Below are 25,000 nucleotides of genomic sequence, written 5' to 3'. Positions count from 1 at the left end.
AACCATTGAAGAAGTTAAGAATACCTCCAATGGAATTTTGAACTCTCGCCACTGAACTATTTGGAAAAGTCTTTATATTAGTGGTGTTGATTGACATTGAATATTGATACTTTCAATTATGTTCAAGGATTAATTCTCATATAAAAAGATTGATGTTTAAACTGTTGATGGCTGACAAGTGATTGATGTTTAAATTCTGTGTAGATGTGTATTTTATCATCAACGTTCCCCGTAACTAAAGTGTCACCAGAATCAGTCTAAATAATACCTGTTTGATCTGACTCATTTCTTCTTCCACCTTTCATAGTAATATGCCAACTATGGCTCTATAACTGTGTGAGCTACTGGACAGCTTGATAATAGGAGACTGCAAACACAGTCATGTGATGTATGTGGGAGGACTGTGAGGTACTGAGGCCACTCCACAAACCCTGTTAAGCATCTAAAATGTAATCACAATACATAATGTGATGAGGTCATACGGCAGCAGTCTGAGGAAGAGGAGAAGAAAGGTACAACTCATTGAGTCCTTTGGCAGAGCCAAGAAATATCCAGATACAGCAAGAGGATGTGGAGCTATTGGGGATGTTTCTTACTGCCACTAGTGTGGGAACGTGATTCATGTCTGTCTAGACTTCATTTTGTGTGATGTTCACACACTGGGTGTTCCCTGCATTATTAAAACCATGCAATGATGTTTCATTCAAATTGATATAAATAATAATAATAATTAAACAAATATAGTTGAGGAAGTAATGGCAGAAATATATGCTACAATAATATATATATTTATGAAGATTAGCACAGCAATTTATGTTATAGGGCGAGATTTGTGTCACCTCAAATGAATTAAATGAAATATTTCTCATAATTATCTTTAAAGTGGAAATGGTTGGTTTATTGACACTACACTGTAATTCAAAATATGAATTTAAAAGATTTACCTTGTAAGCAACAAACGTGAACTATTGAATAGGCCTATGTGAAGCCAATGATACTAACTGACCCAGCCTCATCTGAGATTATTTTAAAATGTAGGTATTGAATCATTTATTCATCGTGGCATTTTTTAGATTTCATTTCATTTCAACATTGTGTGCTTTTCAACTTGAGTGTATTTTGAGAAACTGCAGACTCAGCGAAAGCTGAATAAGATTTATCATAAAGTATATTGTAGCTCTATCAGTCTGCCCTGTGTTCGATTGTTTGTTGATGATTCTTCAAGTAGCAACTTTCACAAGATTTCTGGGTAATGAAATGATATTATTTCTGCTTTCTGAACAAATGAAGCTTTTGGACAAAGTATTGGTATCATTGGTAGCAGCGATACAGGTGGTATCGGATCTGAAAGGAAATCCGTTTTGTCGTGTGTGTGGTACCCAACTTTGACCCGCAAAGGGCAAAATAATCAAGTACATTTCATATAACAATGTTTTCACAGCAAAATTTTGAGAAAAGTAAAAACATCTTTTTTACTGAGAAACTGGACCAAATAGGAACTTTTTTTTAGTTATAACACCCCGTATTTGTAAATTTTTCTGAAACTTTGATGATGTATTGACGAGATATAACACAGCTATTGTACATAGACATTTTGACAAAGATTATTTTGCTTGTAAAATCAAAATGAAATGATATATTAACATTTCCTCAACGACTTACGGTCTGCAAAGGCTGTAGATGATCTGGATTAAGTTTCGCAACGATTGGTCCATATGGATATGGTGAAATGTGTCTCAATAAGTGTGGCTAACGCTTGTTATATAATCTACAAATATGAGTTAAGAAGGAGTATGAAGATTTGATTTATAATGATCTCAAATACCATGTCCAAAAAGGAGAAAAAAAATTGCAAACTACTAATGTAAAACAAAACTGAATACAACTAAACCCAGTGCACTTTGTACAAATACAAAATGTATTTAGTTATGAAACAAATGTATCACTAAATAAAGAAGTACTTTGAATAAATACCAGTATTTTATTATACAATATATTTGAAACTTGAAGTTCATGAATCTAAAAAGCATCCTTTGCATGTGAACATCTAAAATATAGTCTGTATGAAGTTATTTTGTCTTTACTGTCAGATTGCTGCTGAGTGTTGCTGGTTTGGCTGTGAGCACCTTTGATTGGCAGGTCAGCTCCTTTGAGTTGAAGTGGGACAGGAGGAGAGAGGAGGACGGTCGTTGTTACGTCTTGTACTAGTGCACCACTCCTTGGTCTCGGCCACGGTGAGCGGTCACACACACGTAAACACCCTTAGACTTGCAGCAGAAATCAATTTAGCAAAAACAATGAAGAAATTATTTATAAGGCCAGACTCTGCCAAATTAGCTGTGGGACACATTTAACTGCAAGAGCCATATGAGTACGAGCAGTGGAGCGAGAACAAGGGTCGTGTCAGTCATGAAGGAATGTGATGCTGCTTAAGTTGCTTCACTTGTACACACACAGATATACACACACACACACACACACACACACACACACACACATCCATATACAGCACCTGGAGACTGAAGACACACTCAGTGACAGTCAGAGGTTTCCAGGGTCCCTAACATGTACAAATGGCTCACGGCGCTACTCTTCATACAGTCCGGTCCAAACACACACACATACACACACACACACACACACACACACACACACACACACACACACACACACACACACACACACACACACACACACATAACACACACACCTTAAAGGATTACTTTTTCCCATGTATGTTATATGTGTGTGGTTGAGTGTTACAGCTCTAGAGAATCTTTAATTGTCCAAACAGAAGAGCGCTCACATTATACCAACAATCAGTGTGTGTGTGTGTGTGTGTGTGTGTGTGTGTGTGTGTGTGTGTGTGTGTGTGTGTGTGTGTGTGTGTGTGTGTGTGTGTGTGTGTGGATGGGACATGTGTGGTCTGTGGTGGCAGGCTGACTGGAGCCTGAGGTTGGCGGAGGCTTCATCTGGGACAGAGTGGAGATCTGAAGACAGCAACATGAACACACATATTTACACACACACACACACACACACACACACACACACACACACACACACACACACACACACACACACACACACACACCTCATTCCCCATTAATAAGTCACCAGTGTCTCACCACAGTTCATCTCCCCGTGTTTCTTGTGGGGCTGGAGGGTGGAGGGGTTACAGCATGGGCGTTATAATGGTAACTGTATTTTTAGACTTTGCTGAGAGGAGCAGGGAAATGTGTAAATGGTGCCACCACAGCTTCCTCCCTGTCTTCCCGTCAGCCTTTAATACAGAGGTCTGAATGGGAAGAGAGAAATTGCTTGGTGCCACTAAAAAAAACAAAAACATCTACGATTCATGAGCTACAAAATGCCTGTTTTTGATTTATTGCATATGGTATGTACTCTGTGGGATATAAAAGCCTCGCACCGGGGGGCAGGGTGGGCTGCTGGGTCGACAGACTATCTTTCAACTGGAAGAGCTGGACTCAAGCCACGTGGGTTTGATCAAACAGTGAATTACATTTTTGTTTTTGATGCTGAACTTTGACCTTCATATAGTGAGATCGGACATATTTTTTGCTATTGTTGCTCTGCAATCCATGTACCTTGATTTAAAGGAGCTCAAATACTCAGACCCTGCCCACATAGGTGATACAGGCAAATGTCTTTCCGTCCATAGAAGCCCCCCCCCCCCAATGAGGTTAACTTCTGCTATTTTTGTCTAAAATGTAATGCTGCGATTTAGAAATATTTCCAAAAAGCCCAAAACAACATAACTACATTGTCTACAGCATCACTTCGGCGCATCATCAGAGTGCATTACTTTAAGCTATTCAACAGTAAAATAAATGACAGAGAGGCAGACATGGATAAACGGAGGGGCATCGGTTTGTTTTGGAGTGGGAGGGTTACAGTAGTGAAGGAGCCGACTCGCCGCTGTGTCCTGCATCGATCTCCCTTCTCCTTCAGACCGCCTCACAAACTAATGGGGCATTTCCTTTAGTGCCACACCACCCAGCAACACTGTTTACTCTGTGTTCCACTGGGGCATGCAGGGACACACAAACACATGTGCAAACCCAACAACATCAAACAGTGCTGCACATACTGAGACAAAATAAATAAAATGAGTAAATAATGATGACAGATGTGGTTTCTGAGGGTGGACATATTCAGTTCCATCCTTCTTAGACAAAGTGTCTGTTCATGCTTGTCACAATATGTCCAACAGTAACTATCTCTATCATTTTTACTTAGTGTGTCCTCTACTACTTGTTGTAACCTGCATTATGTCCTTGTGATGGGGTTGTATTCAGAAACACGGGAGATATTTGAAGTTGAGCATTTGGGGAAATAAAACAGGCCACTTTCAAGCTGAGATTTAAATGAAGAGATCAATACCACATCTGTCCATTCAATAGAAGGCTAAAATGGACATCTTACCAGAACACAAAACCTGGCTGCATCCAAAGTCAACAAACTCCACCTACCGGCCCATTTTAAGCTTTTAAACACAAATGTTTCCAAAAAAGTTGGGGCAAAGTGTAAAATGTAAATAATAACAGACTGTGATGATTTGTAAATCATGCAGATCTGCAAGACAACATATCACATTGCATTTTTATTTACATTTTACACAGAGTCCCAAATCTTTTGGAGAAGGGGTTGTATAATTTTATATTTAGCACAAACAATCGTGAAGAAATGACTAGTAGAGCTTTTGCTGACACGTTTCCATTGGATAGAATATACATCACCCATGTCAAAGGAAAATGACTGTTTTTCTTACACTGATCCAAAATCCAAACGGACATCAGACCGATCCAGTTGTAATATATATATTAATACATTTAAAAAATATATTTTAAGGATACTCATGAATGTATCCTGCCAGTTTTAACGGAGGTAAATATTATGAGATCAGATGACGTGTAGGAAGTGTGTTCGCTGTGTTTACCAGAGGTTCACACCACTTACCTGTGTGTCCTGCGGCAGGTGGAGGACGGTGTGCAGCCTCTCAGAGTGATGGTGTCTGGACTCCTCCTCGTACGCCAGGTCTCTGTCGGCCTGCGGTAGAGTCAGAAACCTCCGGATGGTGCACAGGTTCTCCCACAGTGTGCGGTTCTCTGGGCTGGGGTTTTCCTTCCAGCGAAGCAGCTCGCACAGCCAGCCCTGGAGAGGACACGTGGAGGTGGAGTTAGGCACGTGTTAATGGAACATGTTGGGCTGGACCGCATCAGCGGGGGCCAATAAACACAAACGTCTGTCACTGAACTAGTGAGCCAGTGAGAGATCAAAGTTGCCACTCATTGGTCGACTGAATGCCACAACTTCCTGTTTAAAATGAAAGACCCATCTCATCCTCTTCACCACTGTGCGGTGACAATAGGGAAAGCCACGACGTCCCAATTCCCTGCAACTTCCTCCAGCTGATCCTCGGGGGTCCCCAGCCACTCCCGGGCTAATTGGGAGGTATAGTCCCCACACACACACACACACACACACCAGTGGGTTCTGGACCAACCTCAGGATCTTGTCCCAGTTGGCTATGCCTGGCAAACTTCCAGCAGGAGGCAAACAGGTCTTATCCTAGTCAGGTACACGAACCTCCACAGCTGGCAGCTCTTGTTGAAAGAGAGTCGCTCTGTCTGAGCTGCTCCTCCCACTGTCACAGGACTGCCACTCTGCATCTAAACCTGCTTTATGCTGTGGAGATTTTAAAGGGCATTCTTTTGATTGTGTGTATTTCCTATTTTTTCAACCATTTTATTGCCCCTCTCCAGCTGTGGAGCCTTGAAAACCTTTCACTAACTAATGACACTAGGTGGAGAAGAATAATAACAAGGACCTTAAGAGAGAAAGGAAAAGTAAAGAGGATGCAGGAGAAAGGAAGACACATAAAAAACACTGTGCAGAGCAGGGACATAGAGAAGTGACAGCTGATTTAAATTCGGCAAAAAAGTTGTAAAAGTTGGACTCGTGCAGGATGTGTGTGGTGAAGGAAGGTGGGGGAAGGATGGAGAAGATTCAATTATGTCTGCTAGACTGGTTCAGATTGTGACACCAGCTGTTGTGTTCAACCAGCCACCTCAGGCAGCATGCGCCACTAATAGCCTGATCATCTTGCTCTTCCTCGCTCTTCGTCCTTGTGGCCAGCTGCAGCAGATGGGTGCACTGAGCCGTGACCCTCAGCCTCCCCCAGACCCACCAACCTGGGGGACCTGGCTCACCACACACTAACTCACAAACACAAAAGCAATGCACATATTGTATACATGCTGCCCACACATCTCTCCATATTACCTTTCTCTTACTCCAGATCACCGAGCCACATGCTACTGTCCTGCAACAGATGTGGCGATACTAAATGAAGTCAAACTAGATCCATATATGAAGTGATTTCGTGCTCCGTAAAAGGTTTTCTATAATGCCCTGTTTCAGCTCTCATGCTTTCTGTGTTGTCCCGGTGACAGACAGGCCACCTGTGGAGGGAGTATCCAGCTGACGCTGAGTGACGTGTGACCCTGTTTAGGATAAAGCGTGTGTCGATAACAGATGAATGGATGGATGAATAAAGGAAGTAAGGACAGTCCACCATGTAAAGAAGCAAAGTCACTTTGTAGTTATTTCAACTTTTAAGGGTCATCAAAGTATTAAATTCCCCCCTTTTTTACTAGACTATTATTAATTTTCACAGATTCTATTATATGGTATTTGCTAGATTGATATTGATATAAACAGTAAGTAAGGACATACAGTACCATTCTGATATTTATCTGATGTATTGTTGTGGTGTAAACCACACTTTGTTCTTGCTCCTCCTTCACCTGGCTGTTGCTCATTAATTGAAGATTCTGCACATCTTTTTCATTGTTCAACGCAGTTGTTTGCTCGCTAGCCAGAATAGCTTCAGCAGCTGAGGCTTGCAGCATATTATGCTTTTGTTAATTCTAGTCTTAATGTGAGTTATGAAACATAATGACAGCATTTCATGGAGCATCACCATTCTTACTTCCTGCAACACTTTAATGGAACAGAGCTACTAAAAATGTTATTCATGACAAAGAGGCTTTTCTAGGACTACAAGTCAAAATTATAAATTACTCTTTACATCTCAGCATCATGTGGGAAATAAGTTGCCATATTTGTATCGTATCCATCTGATCAATTCTTATTTTCATGGTACAACATGAAGCCAAGACAAATCAAAAAGTCTGCTCATAAATGAGGGGAAACCTGCACAGCATTGTTTAATGGGACATGCCTTGGATTGGGGATAAAAAAAATAAAAAAAATACTCCTTCATTCATAACTTAAAGTTACCATTGACTCGTTGTTGATCTCAGACCAGAAACGTTTTAACCTTCTTTTCCTGCAGTCATTCCCTCACCTGGCTCTTGTTGGCGGCCACCTTTGCAAAGAGAGCTTGGGACACCTTGGCTCTCTTCATCTCCTGCTGAATTTCATCATAGATACCAGACGTAATGTTGACCAGCGACTCCAACTTCAGTGGGATGTCGGGGGCAGGACCACATGGCTTGGGCTGGGGGGTGGGGGGGGGGGGGTGGACACAGGATGTCAGACACAGTCAGTACAAATTTGAAAAGGGGACTTTACGTGGTTTAATGTTTTAGAAGGATAACATGTCAGATCAAATATTATAACCGTCTCATATTTAAGGACTGTCATTTCCTTTATTTGACTAATATGAGATTTATCTACAAAAACAAATCTAGTGTTTTACGAGTGAAATACTTTATGGGGGAAGGTTATCAGCTGATGATCAGGCCAAGTTGCTCAAAGATCAGTCGTGCAGTGATCCCTGTGTGAGCATCAGCTGCACATCTGCAGCGCACGTCTGCACATGAATTTTGTTTACAGATCTAAGTCATTAAGACTTCTCTTTTGTCTTTCTTTGTTGTTTCTGTTTGAATGAACATGTATTGGCTCTCAGAGCTTGTATACACAGTGTTTGAAGTTGTCCACAAGACATGTTCAGACCAGCCAACTTACATTCCCTCAGTGTAAACGATGCTGAGATAATTTTACATAACCATAATAAGAATAACACACAAATTCACCCACAGCCATGAATGGACATTTGCACTGACATCAGAGGGAACTTCTTATCACTGACGTTGCTAAATTGTTATGTGCACATGGAAGGAAATTTTCAAAAACTCTGTAATGTCCTTTATGTTTACAATGTGCTCCTATGATAGCTTTGAAGCTGTTTTTCCATTATAAATGGAACTTGTTAAGATAAAACGCCGGCAAATCCCGGCACAGTTTTCAAGACATAATACATGACATGCTGTAGTCTACTTTGTGTGGGCAAGTTAAAGATTGCAGATAACTTACAGAGTTAGACATCTTGGTCTTGTTCTTCCAGATGGAGGCCCACGTATCAGGAGTTATCTGCTCATCCAAGCTCCTCTCCCACACTTTCTATGCACACATGAACATGACACATGAAATGTTACGATCAAATGTTTTTCCATCATGATGATCACACATGCAGTAATCATAAAAGCCCCACTGTTTTCATTCTTGTTGAACTGTTTTCGCAACAATTTTTTAAAAAGTGTCGGAGGCAGTGTAGGCAGAAGTGACTACAAGGCCCGCTAACCTGTGAGAGGCGTGGAGTCCCGGGGTTGGAGGAGTTGGAGGCAGGAAGGCCTACTGTAGGGTTCATGGTGCGTTCCCTCTCCTCCTGGTAGATTCGGTCTCGCTCACTCTCAGGCAGGATGAGGAAGTTCTGCATCGCCTTCAGATTCACCAGCAGAGACTGTGAGGCCGTGCGAGGGTCCTCCTCCTTCCTCAGGATCTCTGAGAGCAAACCCTGACCAACAAGAACACACACAGTTGCACTGTGGACTTTTCTGGGAAGATGTATTGTAAGAAAGTATTGCTTTTTTCTGTATCATTCTAATAACTGGTGTCGAATATCTACATTTTTTCTTAACTTCATAAATGTAGAGGCCCTTTGTTTTTGGTTTTTATTGTTATAAAAAAAGTTTGATAAAACTGAAGTGTTTAGGGAGAAAATCACTTTTTAAACCAACATAATTAGTTGCTAATTTTCCATTTCTCCAGTTTTCTCTTCATTTCCTATTAATAGGTATGTTTTCTGAATTATCAGCGAAGACAAAGGACATCTTTATCTGCAAAATTAAAAAGTAAAAGTTTTCCTCAATAAAAGTACACTAAAAGATATAGATTTGTTTAAGCACACGAAAGGTTTATTAATCTCAATTTATTTCACAAATTTGTTCAAATCCATGTCAATGAATATTTCACCTTTGCCAAGATAACCTAACCACCTGAAAGGTGTGGCGCATCAAGATGCTGATGAAACAAAATGATTGTGTGCCTTGGACTGGTCACAATAAAATACCTCTCTAAAATGTAAAGTTTCATTACGCAACACAATGCCAAAGATGTCACGAGTTTTGAGAGAGCATGCAATTATCATGCTGACTAGGAATGTCTACCAGAGCCTGTGAACTGAATGTTCATTTTACTACTATAAGCTGTCCAATGTTGTTTCTGTTAATTTGGCAGCACCATGAGACCATGTGTTATCCCACAAGCCCAGAACTGCCTGCAAGATCGACTGAGACCAGTGAGACAGACAGCTGATTCAACAGTCGGTTTGCACAACTGAACAATTTCTGCACAAACTGTCAGAAATCACCTCAGGGAAGCTCGTCTGAGTGCTCGTCCTCCTCGCTGTGGTCTTAACCTGACTGCAGACTTGAGACTTGAGTGGGCATTTGATGGCCTGTGGCATGCTGGGGAGGAGTTAATTCATGGATGAATCCCAGTTTACACCGTGATGGCATCATGTAGCATTGAAGTGGGCCGTGGTGGAGGTGGACCTATGGTATGGGCAGGCATAAGCTAACGGCAAGGAACACGTGTATTTTCTGATGGCTATTTGAATGCACAGAGATAACGTGAATAGATCCTGAGGCTCATTGCTGTGCCAGTCGTCATGTTGCAGCGTGATAGTGCACGGCCCCACGTTGCAAGGATCTGTACAAACTTCAGGGGAAGCTGAAAACATCCCAGTTCTTGCGTGGCCTGCATACTCACCAAACATGTCACCAAAGGAGCATGTTTGGGAGGCTCTGGATCAGCATACACGACAGCGTGTTCCAATTCCTGCCAAATATCCAGCAACTATGGGCAGCCATTGAAGAGGAGTGCACCAGCCACCAGGCCACGATCAACAAGCTCATTAACTCTAAATGAAGAAATTATGGGAACACCAGACACTGAGTGGTTTTCTGCCCCAACCCCCTGCAAAAAAAATGCATATTTGTGGCCATAGGTGAAATTGTTCAATACTGTTAAAAAAAAAATAAAAGAAGACAAAACTGCACATTTCAGAGTTTTTATCGTGACCGGTCGTAGGGACACCTGCGTAGTTAGCATACTGTTTAGCATCTTAACGTACCACAAGTGCTCATTAACACAGATTTTTGACATATTTATGATAGAATTCGAGAGAAAAATATCTTTTGTATGCATAGAAGGAGTCTTGGATCTTTTACTTCGACAGGCACAATAACAAAAGTGTTGTGTTCTATTTTATTAACTGTATTACTCAGTATTGAGTGTAGCCATACTGTTCAAATTGTTTATTAAAAGTAAAAGTCCTCTATTGAAAATGTTACTTGGGCAAAATAATATAAGTAAAAACTGATATATTTATATATTGTCTCACAAGTACATACAAGGAGACACACAGAACTCATGAAACCACACCTGGCCTGTAGACCAGTAGGTCTATGAGCCGCTTCCCATTACATTGATCTAATGGGGCGTGTAGTAACCAGTTTAGCACAGCCTGACTGCGTCAGGTGTTTGTGCTGCTGCGAGGGCGGAGAAGGAAAGTCAATGACCCAGCAAGTGACCCTGTCACACTGCTAATACCACTGAAAATACTTTGAGGTGGGTGACCACAAAATTAGTCAAATCCAGTGTGAAAAATTACAGTCTACCAGTGATGTCAATCGCTATTTATTCTCATCAAATACAGCAGTTATCTGTGTTGTGGAGAGTGAGCTCTAGGATCTATTTAGTGAGAGGAAATGTAAAGCAATGAGCAGTAGGGGATATTTGGGTCTTGCCTGATGCAATGCTGGCATAAAACGCAATATGATCATTTTCAGATTTCCCATCATCGGCTCATTGCCTATGCCACAAGAAACTACTGTATCCTGTCCTAACTTTAGTGCATCATCTTGTCCTTTCCTTCCTTCTGACTATAACCTCGTACTGTCCCTTCTGTCTCCTAACCTTCTTGCCAGCTGTCTGTCCTGTGTTCCTACCTGTGTGCGGTTGAAAGCCACACGGGCGAACACGGCCTGGGACACACTAGCTCTCTTCAGCTCGTCTCTGACCTGCTGGTAGATTTCTGAGGAGACCTCAGCAGCCGAGGGGTTGCTTCCAGGATGGTCGACCCCAACTTTGGATGAGCCGCGTGGGATGGGCGGGTGGTTGAGGAACTGCTGGTTGAGTGCTTGGGGGTGCTGGTGGGCCAGCAGGCGGCTCACAGCTAGTTGCTGGTTGATGAGGTGGGCCATGGCGAGCTGTTGGCGTACCAGCTGCGGGGAGAGTTGAGGGGAAAGCAACCCACCTGGCCCCAGCAGGGGCTGCAGGGCACCAGGAGGAGGTGGGGGGGGGAGGGGGAGGTACCTGCCCCGTACGGAGAGGTGGGCTGTGGTGGAGGGGGCCGTGAGGCGAGGGCTGTTGCTGAGGACGAGGTGGCTGGGAGGGTGCCTGTGCATCTCCAGATCCTGCTTTGAGGAGGGGACTGCCGCCTCCGAGGTGACTGAGCTGGGCCAGACCGGCCAGGTGAGGGGGGGGTCTCTGGCCCAGCACACAGAAGTCTGCCATGTTGTCTCTCTCAACTGGAGAAGAGAAGAGAAGCACGGTCAAACAAACACCTTTACTGAAGCGTAGTGTGAGAATGATGGATCGCATTCCTTACTTTTGATGTCAGCAGGATCTCGTCCGGACCACATCTTCTCCAGGTAATCTACTGCTCAACAAAACAGCAGAACATCAGTGAACGATCCAGATGTTGTTAATATATGTGGATGACCAAACTAGCAGGCAGAAATCTCTCCTTAATCTCCATTCAATAAACCAAATGAACTTTTAAATTTGAAGCCAAAGTTTAAGTCCCTATAGTGACCACAAAAACTGAAAATGTAAAGATCTCAGATTCAATGTGCTGATGCAGATCATGTCAAATGATTGACAGCTCTAAAAAAGCCACTAAATGGACCTTAAGGTGAGATTTTCATGTCACGTGCTTTCTCCACACTCAAAAACAGATTTATATGAAAATAGGTATGACTGCAAGGAGAGATACGAGATCTTTGGGTTTCATGTTTAGTGAGATGGTTATAGTGTTGGTTCTCGAGAGTGGAACAAGCTGGTGGGCTTCAGTAGACGAAGAGAGCTTATAGTCATGGGCTAATGGCCCTGAATATTTTAGCCAATCACAATCCCCGCAGCCTTTTACACAAACACATCTTTACTTCTACTCTTCCACACAGGTTGCATTAATACTGGGTGCAAGGGGTCACCTGGGGTTTTGCAGATTTTGATTCATAATTCAGCATCAGATTTCACCAGCTGAAACTACCACTGCAGCACTAGATGTATGCAGTGTGTAGAGCTGCAACAATTACTTGATTAACTGATAGGAAAGTGAATACTTGCAGAATTGCAACTCTTTTATTTGAATAATCATTTCAAGCATTTTTAAGCAAGCTTCTCTAAAGTGAGCATTTTATGTCTTTTAGGTCAATGTGACAGTATAATTAAAAACACAGCAGAGACTCTCCCACTGAGCTGAAAATATCTCATAAATGAGTTAAATAACATAAAACTGATATTTTTGGCTGGACCGATACAGCGGGACCAGCGCTGCGAAGCAGGTGTCTGTCACTGAGTGACTGAGAAGTCAAAGTTACACTGCTGGTCAGGTGAATGCTGTGATTATTCAAATTAAAAAGCACACCGTATAAAACATGCACATGCAGTTGAACTTTAGCTCTTATGATACAAAATGTGCGAATGCAGTATAAATTTGTTATTGTTCACATAAAAGAAACTTGGTTTGGGTGGAGCTCAGCTATGTGAATAAATGTTATAAAGCATGAGAAGCCCTCAGAAACTCATTTTGTCAAAGTAGCTCTCAGAGGAAAAAAGGTTGGAGACTGCTGCGCTAAAGCCTCAACAATATGTGACCAGACGATGCTTTAATATTATAATAATATAATAATATTCTATATGCCGTGCAGGCAAAAATAACACTGCCATTGTTGCTAACAAATGTGCAGCTACTGAGGCTTTTTTTATTATTATTATTATTTTAAAGGATATTTTGGATCTAATTTCATAGGTTTGGCTGTTATTTCTATCAAATATGATAAAGTTGTAGCCACTAAAGACACTGCACAAAAATGTAGCAAAAGAGTGAGTCAGATAATGTAATTTAGGTATTTTTACAATGTATTGGAGAGGGGGAAAAACTGTGCCTTGTCAGGAAACATCAGGAAAAAGTAAAAGAACTAACTGACGTGGTACACTTTTGTTTGTTTGTATGTTTGTGGTTTTTTTTGAAGAATTTTCTACTTCAACAATCTTGTGAGCCTTTGTTTGGTCACTGGTCCAATATAAAAGCATTCAAGACAGTTGGACTACTATCAGCTGGCCTCACCTTTGACTTTCTTATACTTCTTGTACCAACGACCAAACTCTTGACATTTGGTGGTGGAGACATTGGCATAGTAAGAACTATTCACGATGGAGGAAATCATACTCTGAGAGAAAGAGAGGGGAAAGATCATTAATAACCAACATAATATGAAGTGCTTAGACTCACGCAACAACCACATGGCATGCACACATAAACACTCACGGAGCACAAAAGCACACACACACACACACACACACACACACACACACACACACACACACACACACACACACACACACACACACACACACACACACACACACACACGCAATCGAAATAGACAAACATTAATCATTTCTGGAAGCCATCCGTGGAAACTCGAGCCAGTGCAGTGCAGAAAGGGGAATCTCCAGCCACACACACATATGCTTGCAATTGATGCAACGATCAACACCCCCACCAGAGATCCATTTAAACACAGTCTGCAAACACATCTCACACAAGTGATTATGAGACGAGCATAGAGGGCTAAACATGCGGCAGGGGAGTTTAACATGGTTGAGGAGTCCACACTTCATTTTGTGGTGTGGAATTTGATTGAAATGTTGCACCAATCAATATATACGTAGGGTTGTCTCTAAATCTCAAGTTGTTCAATGGATCTCATGAGAGCTGACTTGAGCCGTGAGTCCATGACTATGTAAAAGCACATGTAAAGAACATCTAAGGGCAGATAGCAGACAGAATGGTGGTACTGATATCTGCTTCCCAGATGAGGATCATGTGGTTTTGATGTGGAGATGAAGTGGAGCTGCTGATGTGTTGTTCTTACCTGTGAGAGAGGACACTCTTTGGCCAAAGTACTTTGGTTCATTTCCTTCAGAAGCTCTTTGAGAGCATTCCTGACCGTTGCGTGGTTCCACTGTTCACACGGCAGATCCTCCAACTTTGAAAAACTACAGCAATCCAAAACAATACAAAGACATCATTTTCATCTTCATGTTGATTCAGTAGGTTGAGACATGAAGGACGAACCACAAAAAAATAAATGTCTTTACAGTATTCCACAGGATGATTTTGGATAACCACCATATTCATTTAACGAGCTTGATATTTGGGAGTGCTTTCTGGCCTCGAGTTAAGGAAGACTGATTAAATGAGCTTAGCTTAGCACAAAGACTGGAAACAAGTCACAGGTGAAAACAGCTGGCCTGGCTGTTTCCAACAGTAACAACGTCTTCCCGAAAGCACCAACGTGCCAACACAACAAGTTATGTGGTGGGCTAATTCTTGGAAAGGACCAGTGACCTGTAACTATATAGCTGATATGTACAATCATATTCAAGCATTATGCTATGCTAAGCTAAGCTAAGCGGCTGCTGTCTTTAGCTTCATATTCACTGATATAAGAGTGTCATTAATCTTCTCATCTGACTCACAGCGAGACAATGCACCTAAACCTAAAGACATCCATCTTTCTGCAATCGTCATGTTTCTGTTTAATTCTGATCTCAAATAAATTGTTTCTGCTCGCAGTGTGCCAAAGCTCTGCCATCGCCATGGATACATACATAAATACATAAACAAACCTGGCTGGTATGTACTTAGACAATGGCAATAATAACCCTGTCATCTGGAGTTTATCTGTTTTCATCTGTCCATCAAGATCTTGCTTTACTGTGTCTAAGGGACGAGGAGTTCCTGGCAGAGACGCTCACCGACGGACACGGAGAACAGAGAAATCCTCACTGAGCTTTACTCTTTCAATATTTCTGCTTTAGAGTTTGATAGAAGTTCTAAATTCTTGAAGTGCAATCAGCAGCAATGACATCAGCCATCTGATTCAACACAGTATATCCATAAAACCCCAGAGTCCATGTAATATGAACATACAGCCTTTAAGGTCTCCCTCTGTAAACAAACACACAATTTCTGGTGAAATCTAACCCATGAATTTACATCCAAACATGCCGGAGAGATGAAGCCTGTGTTTCAAAATGAAATCGGACCTTTGGAGTTGAATACGTAGTGTGACCATGTGGTAGACCTCCATCAACATGTCAGCCACGGTTGCTTCTGGTGCATCAGTCAGGAAGTGGATCGGCATCGGGTTCCACCTTCCCACCTTAATGATGCCTGGACGGAGACACAAGATATCGGACATTTGTCACATCTCTCATAACAACATTTTCTCATCGTACAATAGTATGGACAGAAAAGAAATGTGGCACGGTGAAATTCTAAGAATTAAAAGGGTGCGCCAAAATCAAAATAGACAACAACAACATAAAAGTCATAAATAATTTAGCTCGTTTTGCTTTGGACATTACTTACACATGCAATACATTTTTCTAAGCCAGTCTGTGCACTAAAAACCTGGCTGCTAAACTACAACTAACAAGTCTGTCTTACCTAAAGGACTAAAACTAACAACATAAATGACCCTTTAGGTGGTTTGTTCCTACTGTGATCCAACCAAAGCAGCGAACCGTGCCAGGAGATATGCCAACGATAAACCGTTTAAAAACTACAGTTGAAAAGCCGATGATCCCACGAGCACGTAACAAATATAGGAACAAAAACCACTTGGTTGGGTTTAGAGGAAGGCTGGTCAGGGTTTGAATATATCACTATGAACTATGTTAAGGTCGGATGACTTTGGTCATCGTGGTTACAATAATAATAATAATAATAATAATAATAATAATAATAATAATAATAATAATAATAATAATAATCATGACGTTCAGGTCTTGGTATGCAGTTGGTTAAAAGAAACATTGACTTGAACGTTTGGAACTTGGAGCAAAACACAGTCCACGATGTTTAAGTCCAATATTTGTTGATTGTTCATAAGAAATGTCTCACAAATACATTGCTGTTGCAAATTGAAAATAAATAAACAGAATTTATAAATGGCAGAGTTGACAATCATTTCTCAGAGGACCATGGAGGGTTTTAGCTGCAACTTAGAAAGGTCGATTCTATTCTCCTTTTCAGTATTCTATGAAAATCAGATGTCCTTCACATTGAACAAGTGACTTCTATAATTTCTTGGCCAAAGCTGTGCAGTCAGATCCACTGCACAGCGTTGCTGTAACACTACTGGGGAAACAGTGGCGGTATTTTATTACATGGATGCAGTAACCTCAAACCCCACAGTCAGTTTGACTTTGAATACATGTTTGTAATAATCCTGAATCAGAGAAACAATGCGCAATTGTTTTGAGACATCTACAACCAGGTGTTCTTAAGAGATCTCTGCCACAATTACTGGTAGTTAGCTTTCATATTCTGCAGTGAAAATGTGACATATCTCTCACTGACAACCAATGATTGGTCGATTCTCAGAAATGTTCATCTTGAAGCCAAAAGAAGTTTTTTGGCCGCTTGAAGAAAACTCATGTTTGACCTATATTATGCTGTGCAACAGTTTGTATAGACATGTTTCGTTGGGACATGACTGAGGTATAATTCTCATGAGATTTGTGACATTCTTGAGTCACATAAAATCCTCTAAGATCGCAGACAAAAAAGAGCTTTTTGTTAATGATCGCTCTTTGTACTCCTGCAAGTTTGCACTGTCATCATACGTAAATCGATCTTGTTTACAATTTGAATCTCTTTTAGAAATACACATAACGCATACAGACTCACATGTACACTTCACCTTTACACACCGAACACACAAACAGACACACAGACACACTCACATGGGTTTTTCATGGGGACTGGCTGGAGCTGTGAAAACTAAACAAAGCTAATCACATTACTATCCTCTAAATGAGATCCAGACGGGTCCTGAGAATTCTCTCTCTGGATCTTTCGTTCTGTCTTTGTGTTCCAGCCTTTCTCCCTCCTTATCTCCTTCTCTTCTTGTCTTCCTCCTTTTTTCAGAGTTTTATCCTCTGATCTCTGCGAGTCCTTTCTCCTTCTTTCACGTGTTTACAACTCAGTTATATCTTTGATTCCACTCAGGCCGGGCCGTGTTCCTAATTATTTGGTCATACAGAGGGAGCATCATTAAACTCAATGAACAGAGTGGACTGAACCCCCTCAGGGCAGAGAAGAGTCCCAGAAAACTGAAGACCACCATGGATACATTTAAAAACCCAAACCAGACCAGTTATGGCCATCTTATAGTGAGTCGTAGTTCATCTTGCCACATGGAAATGTTCTTTTGTATTCAACATCAAATGTACGTGAACAATATTTCTTAACTGACCATTAGGAAGAAAATTCACTTTTTACATATTAATCATTCTATATTCTGAGCATAATTTTATGTGTATACATTCTTTTTTTAAATTGACTTAATATAGTTGATATATAGTATACTTGATATAATTTATAATGTTAGATCTAACTAGTTACATGTAAACATCAGTTTGGCGTTTATTGTGATGTGACATGATACATCACATACAATATAACAGGAAATAAGCACATCTATTTGTGAAATGACATCGAGGTCATTCCCTTTACCAACCAAAAATAAATATGGCATATGTGACAACATGAGTTTTTTAAATAATAACAATGGCTGGCCTATCCTGCTCTGCTATTATCGTCCATGTTTTTTCTTCTGTCTTTCGCTCTACCTCACACACAGAAACTGACTCTATCAGCCATCTTCGGCATGCAGCATCCGCACATCTGAAAATAAGCCAACAATTTCACTAATGCCAAGTTGGGTGGAAGCAAACGGGTGAATAAGCAGACAAACATCAACTCACAGAGGACACATGACAGCACGTAGAGAAATGGACACGTACATGTACCAGGTTGCATGCAAACAAACACACACACGCACGCACGCACGCACGCACGCACGCACGCACGCACGCACACACACACACACACACACACACACACACACACACGAACAGGCTCACGGTGTGATGGTAAATGCATTAATAATTGATTCATCATTTTTGGTCTGCTGTTCAATGGGCTCTGCTTCTTGTCCACATTTAAAAGTAGAAATCATTGTTCCCATTTCCACATTAAAATTCCACCTCCTAGAGACATGCTTTTATGTGGCAGACTGGTGGCTTGGCTCATGTCTGAGTGTGCCCATCCGCACAAACACAAATCCATACACAAACACACACTGATGTCTCCGACTCCCCTCGTCAACACTCGTGCAGGCCTGCACACATGGATTCTTGCACACACACATACACACTTACAAATACACGTGTGCACACAGTAATCCCATTGTCCCATGCTACAATAAGTCTTAATGGTTGCAGCAGCCTGCACACGCATGCATGCGGGGCTCCGTCCAAACTGGTTCCAGGTTCCACTCCTGGCACTGATTGAGGGAAACCTCATCGGCCTGACTCATCCCTCTCATCCACCACTGCAGCCTGAGAAACTACTCGCCATGGAAATCTGTCATTTCAGGAAATGCTCGTCTCCACTGAAACACATGTCAGTTGCTTGTCTTTAATGTTATGTCAGGTTGGAGGTTGGAGCTTTAAAAATGGCAGCAACAAGTCTTGTTACTTTACATCTGACTTCATCCATAACTCTGTAAAAAGCTCTGCAAATCCCTAAATGCCATTCTTCAGTAAAAGTGTGTACGTGTGGCCGTAACTGAGAACAACGTCTGGGTTGGCATGCTGTAAGAAATCCTTCTGGATAGATTTTCAATCCTCAACTTTGTCTTTTTAAAACCCCTCAAAGAACCAACCATTTACATTGTGATTTAAAGCTGCAAAGCAGCGAAGTGATGCTCGGGCTGAACGAGCGGACATAGTTCACAGACACATAAAGACGTCTGTCAACACTTTGATGACTAAAGTTAGAAAAAGGTAAATGTTGATGAACGTTTTCTGTGCCAAGCAGACCAAGAGCTTCCTTAACTGTAACTAGGAGCTGATAATGAAGCAGAACCATCAAATCTTTCATAATGCTGCCGCCACTACAGTTGAATATTGAACTGCAACATTGGATATTTTGGCAAGAAAATACCAGTGTGTTCATCAATGTAAATTAACATTGTCTTTTTACATTACATACATCGCAAATGCAATACATAATCTAATATATTTCCTTCAGGACATAATTTCTCTCAAAAATGTGTTATATATAAAATACAAGTTGTAATAAGGTAGAATTATTGCATCCTAAAAAGATGCATGAATATAATTTATACCAAGCAAACCTAGAAAACAAAAGATGTTTCTATTAATGGTTATTACAGATTTTTTCTAAGTGTTTCTAAGTAATTTATTAATAAATAAAATGTTCTCTTGATAGAATGCTGTGTAACAAACTGGTGTCCAAAATGTAACTTCATCCAACATTACAATTCAGAACGGGTCTAAACTCCTACGCTGATCTGCAGCAGTGACCCTCTGGCCTGTGAGACGTGGCACTGCAACAATGCTCTCTCTCACTGACCACTGATAACTGGTCGCGGACTAAAGCTCCAAAGTACAGGTTTGCTCCCATCAATTCTATAAAAGCCTTCAAACCCTTATAATTGAAATAAACAATATCTCCCAGTTAATTACTGGGCTAAGCTAATTAAAGAAAGGTCGTGGTCCCTGCCGGGGACTTTAAATACACCGCTGGGACTCAAGAATGCAGGACACAATTCAAACAGGGAGAAAATAGCTGAGACTCTGTGTAATTTTGGTCATGGACCGCAGAGGAAAAATGTATAATTTAAGCCAGAAATTATTCATTTAACATAAATGCTTGTTTTAAAAAACAAAAAGCATTCATTTGAGAGAAGCTGGGGGAAGTGTGTGTGAGTGAGTGTTTTGTCTGTGATACTGCACGACTACACGGAGCTCCACGCAGAGCGTATCTCGCTTTAAGTGTGAGTGTGTGCAAATGCATCTTTGCACGGGTGGAAGAGAGTTTATGTGTGTGAGTGTGTAAGTGTGTGTGTGTGTGTTGTGTGTGTGTGTGTGTGTGTGAGTGTGTGTGAGTGAGTGTGAGTGTGTGAGTGTGTGTGTGAGTGTGTGTGTGTGTGTGTGAGTGTGAGTGTGTGAGTGTGAGTGTGAGTGTGTGTGTGTGTGTGTGTGTGTGTGTGTGTGAGTGTGTGTGTGTGTGTGTGTGTGTGTGTGTGTGTGTGAGTGTGTGTGTGTGTGTGTGTGTGTGTGTGTGTGTGTGTGTGTGTGTGTGTGTGTGAGTGTGTGTGTGTGTGTGTGTGTGTGTGTGTGTGTGTGTGAGAGTGTGTGTGTGTGTGTGTGTGTGTGTGTGTGTGTGTGTGTGTGTGTGTGTGTGAGTGTGTGTGTGTGTGTGTGTGTGTGTGTGTGTGTGTGTGTGTGAGTGTGTGTGTGTGTGTTTGGGAGTGAACATTGCTCAAGTCAGCTCTGAGAGTTTGTTTGTGTGGAGTTGTGATGTCCCGTTCAGTTTCGCCTTTGAAGCCCTGGTGTGGTGTTTCTGGAGAGGAGGGCATTGATGTGGACAGGGGACCAATGTGGCTTGTTGTTTTCCGTCCACACTGATGAGACAGACAGAGCGAGACCTCCCCTGATACTTGGCAAAAACACTGTGGCTAAAAGTGCGACTAATGGCATTCATCTGCAGACCATAGCAAACACTCGCCATGACATTCAGCGGGCTGTTTCAGGCCGTCGCTGCAGGACGACGTGCACACGAGTGCTGTTTATTCTTCTAACTCACTTTAACAGGCTGTCAACTGCAGCTCTGAGCTTTACCATGAAAAGAGGAAAACAAAGATCAGCTGCAGTACAACCAGCTCACAATAAATAAATGTTATTGAAGGACGAGGAGTCTAATAATAGTGACAAAGATTACATTTGCATCACATCTAAGATGATCAAATAGAGAAACACCAAGCAGGTGAGAGCTGTTTCATACAAAAACATTTAGACAGCAAATGACCCACAACAAGATGATCATATTATCATTCTTTAAAGGAGTCTTTTTGTGGTAATGAAATATTATTTATTCTCTAGTGAACCACCTTCATTTAAGGGACTTTGTATGTGATTCTATTTTTCTCCTTTTCCTACTTCTTGCATGCCATTTTCAATCCCAGTGCTCCAACATCAGCAGTGCTGATAATATTAGCACCCATGTAATTTAAAACAATCCCGGACACGTCAATTCAATTTTCTTAATGACTTGAGTTTAGTTTCTACTCACCACAGCAATTGGTGAGAAATGGAAACTTGGCAACCCATCATAACAACTAAGTTCATTTACAAACAGGATACGCGGTGAAGTCTGTAACCACTGATAGATGTTTAAACACACTGATTTGGTAATAATTGGACTAATTCAATTATTTTTCTCTTCAAATAAGATTGGTGACTTGAGACTTTGTTTAAGACCTGCCTGATTGTCTGACCTCATGTTTCTTGTCACGTCGGTTTATTTGGACTAGTATAAGAGCTCACCTGTGATTGTTCTAACTGTAGGAATAATACCCCAAACTTCAGAAAAAGGGCAACTAACTTGAGATATTTATGTTGTTTGATAGCAGGATGGATTGAATTTAAAAAATCTGCTGTGTTGCTTTAAGGCACAAAGGAGGAAAAAGCTGCTGTCCTTTCAAATTCTTTAGTTTCTCTAAATGACAGGAGATGAACGTAGAAAAAAAATCATATCAAACTTCCTTCTTGAGAAGAAGTGAAAGAGAAAACTTTACACACAAATAGAAGCATTTTCTTTGTGACAAAGCATTTGATTTACATTTGATTGACTGAATTTGTGGGCTATGAGCTGCTATATGTGGTGGAGCATTTTAATAGCATTACTAGAAAATACAGAACCGTTCATGGATTTCTTCTTTCATTCATTTTAATAGTAATTTAGATTCATTTGCAAATCTGTATTTCTGCAATGCATCTATTCAGTTATTTGAAAGTATCTGAAACTGAAACAAAAAGGTGTTCAACGTCCATGTAAACACACAGATACATGCAAACTGCTGCACATAAGAACATGTCTGCAGATTTAATTGGAACAGGATCTGATGGGGTTGACACAAACACACGCGCAAACACTTAAGTGAGATTTCAAACAGATGGGGATCTCCCACCATTTTCACTCTATTGCAATCGCCATGTTGCTCACTGTCGCTCTGTTGTTACCATTTTATATCCATGTGAGGCAACTTCCCCAGATGGGATATTCTGCATACTTGAGAAAAGACAGCAGTAAATGACACTGTCCTGTTGCAGATCACTACCATGTGTGCAACAATAAATTACAGAGTTTTTCTTTTTCTCTGCTTCATAAACATTCTCACACATACTGTACACAGACACACACACATACAGGCGCACAGTGTATTTTGGTCTTGCGGAAACATTCCTGTCCAGCTCTTTGTTGTGTCTTTAATGAGTTTTACAGGCTCTGTCTGTCTCAGTTGTGTTTTTGAAGCATTCTTGTGCTTATTGCCACTCTAACAATACAGTGTCTTCTGGAAATAGACGACCTCACATCCACTTTTCTTCTCAGACCACTGATTAAAGGGAGAGTCTCCTTTCAGAGACCACTTGTAGTCTTGACCCCTATCTGAAGCTATTTAACTCTTAGTCAGTATTGTAGTTTAGAGAGAGACACTTGGTGGTTGGAAAGTCATGACTATTAATAATAGCGTGGTGAAACTTGTCATACTAACAAAAAGAGGCAGTTTGACCTATTATATATTTGATATTTAATTGAAGTATTTAAATAAGAGTGTGGCAACTGTTCTTCTGTGCCTTTATGCCAGACATCAGGTTGATGGGTGTCCTCTGACGTGGACATCTGTCTGAAGTTTGGCTGTATTAGTGTGGATGGTTTTGTTGTTTATATTAGCATTGCTACTCCAGGCTTGTATTGAGTCACTCTTGTCTTTGCGGCCGCTGAAAACCTTTTGGGGATTTCTTTGCCCCAAGAAAGATGTCCCAGGCACAGACTTTCATCTGCTTTTATGAGGGAGGTTTATGCTAAATCTCACAGCATTTTGTAGATGGCATAGTGAAAAGAAAGTATATTTCCTATAAAAAAAAAAATGTTGAGGGTTTTCTATATTTTAGCTGAATTTCACCTGCTAAAATTTAGCAGGCTAAAGCTTTGCTTTTGGTAACTGTCTAAAAGTTTTAAACTCTCGGTTCACATAAAATATTGTTTTTAGTGTTTGGCTGTGGGAGCTCAGCGCACTTTACACATAATTCACTTTATGAAATGATGTATTATATTTTTAGGCACGAAAGGGTTTGACTTCATTTTAAAACCTGAAAGATTTAATGGATGTCATTGTTGTGTTTGAGCTGTGTCTCACTGACCGTGGGCTTGAGCGGCTGAGCTGTGGGAGTAGCCGAGGGCCAGCAGAGCCGTCTCCACCAGCTGAGAGAACAGAATATCTTTCCTGACCAGGACAAATTCTGCATGCTCCTCTCGTCCATCACATCCATCTGTCTGAAGCCCTCCGTCCGACTGCTCCACCACACAGAAGACTGGAATCATCAGACCTGTTGAGGAGGACAAAAAAGGAAAAGGAGAAAACAACAGGATTTTATTTGAAGCTGTAATCGTCTCTCAACACAGTTCATCCCTCAAACGCAGCAAACATGTGGGGCAGGAAATCATTTTTCCATTTTTGTTTTAAAGTTTTTTCAACACCTAACATTGCTAATAAGCTGCAATTAGCTGCAATTAATAAGTGGCGTGCAGTCTCACATCCTATTAGAGTGGGAGTTATTATCACCAATATCCAAAGCCAACACACAAAAGACCTAAAATAATATGAACAGCTACGTACTTTCATCAGGGTGTTAAAACTGACAACAACATTATAGCAACGAGCAAAACTGTAAATGAGCAGTTTTAAGCAAAAACAATGTCAGATGTGTATGTAGTTGCTACGTGTTAGGTCAAAAGAGATTTACATCATACTGAGATTTACATCATACTGAGAGTATCAAAGATCCAAATTCAAACTAGCTGAAAACCAAACCAGACTCTCGAGAAACGTTTTTGCCAGGATGCACACACACACACACACACACACACACACACACACACACACACACACACACACACACACACACACACCAAACAGGACATTACATTTGTTCCCTTTACACTTACCATAACCATAACTACAACCATAACTTTTGCCCTGAACTAAAACCAAGTCTTCAGTCAAGGATTCTTGCGTTCTGTCTCCACAGTGTGACTCGGCAGATTTAGGTCCCAAAAACATGAGTCCCTCCCACGAGGACAACAACCAAGTTAAGAGTAAATCCTGAGAAAGTTCAGCTGCTGGGTGTCAACATATCCAAAAATATCCAA

The 25,000-nt window shown here is 41.1% G+C and overlaps 1 protein-coding gene across 1 annotated transcript in view; it reads right to left on the bottom strand.

Annotated features, from left to right (window-relative positions):
• satb2 (SATB homeobox 2) overlaps positions 1-25,000 on the bottom strand; it is a 40,320-nt gene that overhangs the window by 10,971 nt on the left and 4,349 nt on the right. The window contains 9 exon segments of the mRNA XM_069177398.1: positions 4,981-5,175; positions 7,394-7,546; positions 8,633-8,845; positions 11,343-11,702; positions 11,704-11,924; positions 13,739-13,850; positions 14,559-14,682; positions 15,736-15,862; positions 23,992-24,177. Coding sequence (XP_069033499.1) covers positions 4,981-5,175; positions 7,394-7,546; positions 8,633-8,845; positions 11,343-11,702; positions 11,704-11,924; positions 13,739-13,850; positions 14,559-14,682; positions 15,736-15,862; positions 23,992-24,177 — 1,691 coding nt within the window.

This window comes from Embiotoca jacksoni, unplaced genomic scaffold (assembly GCF_022577435.1).
Source record: "Embiotoca jacksoni isolate LCO1_2020_lvr unplaced genomic scaffold, fEmbJac1.0.p SCAF_72, whole genome shotgun sequence".
NCBI classification, from domain to species: Eukaryota; Metazoa; Chordata; class Actinopteri; family Embiotocidae; genus Embiotoca; species Embiotoca jacksoni.
Note: the sequence above shows the minus strand (reverse complement) of the source record. Positions and strands in the feature narration are given on the sequence as shown.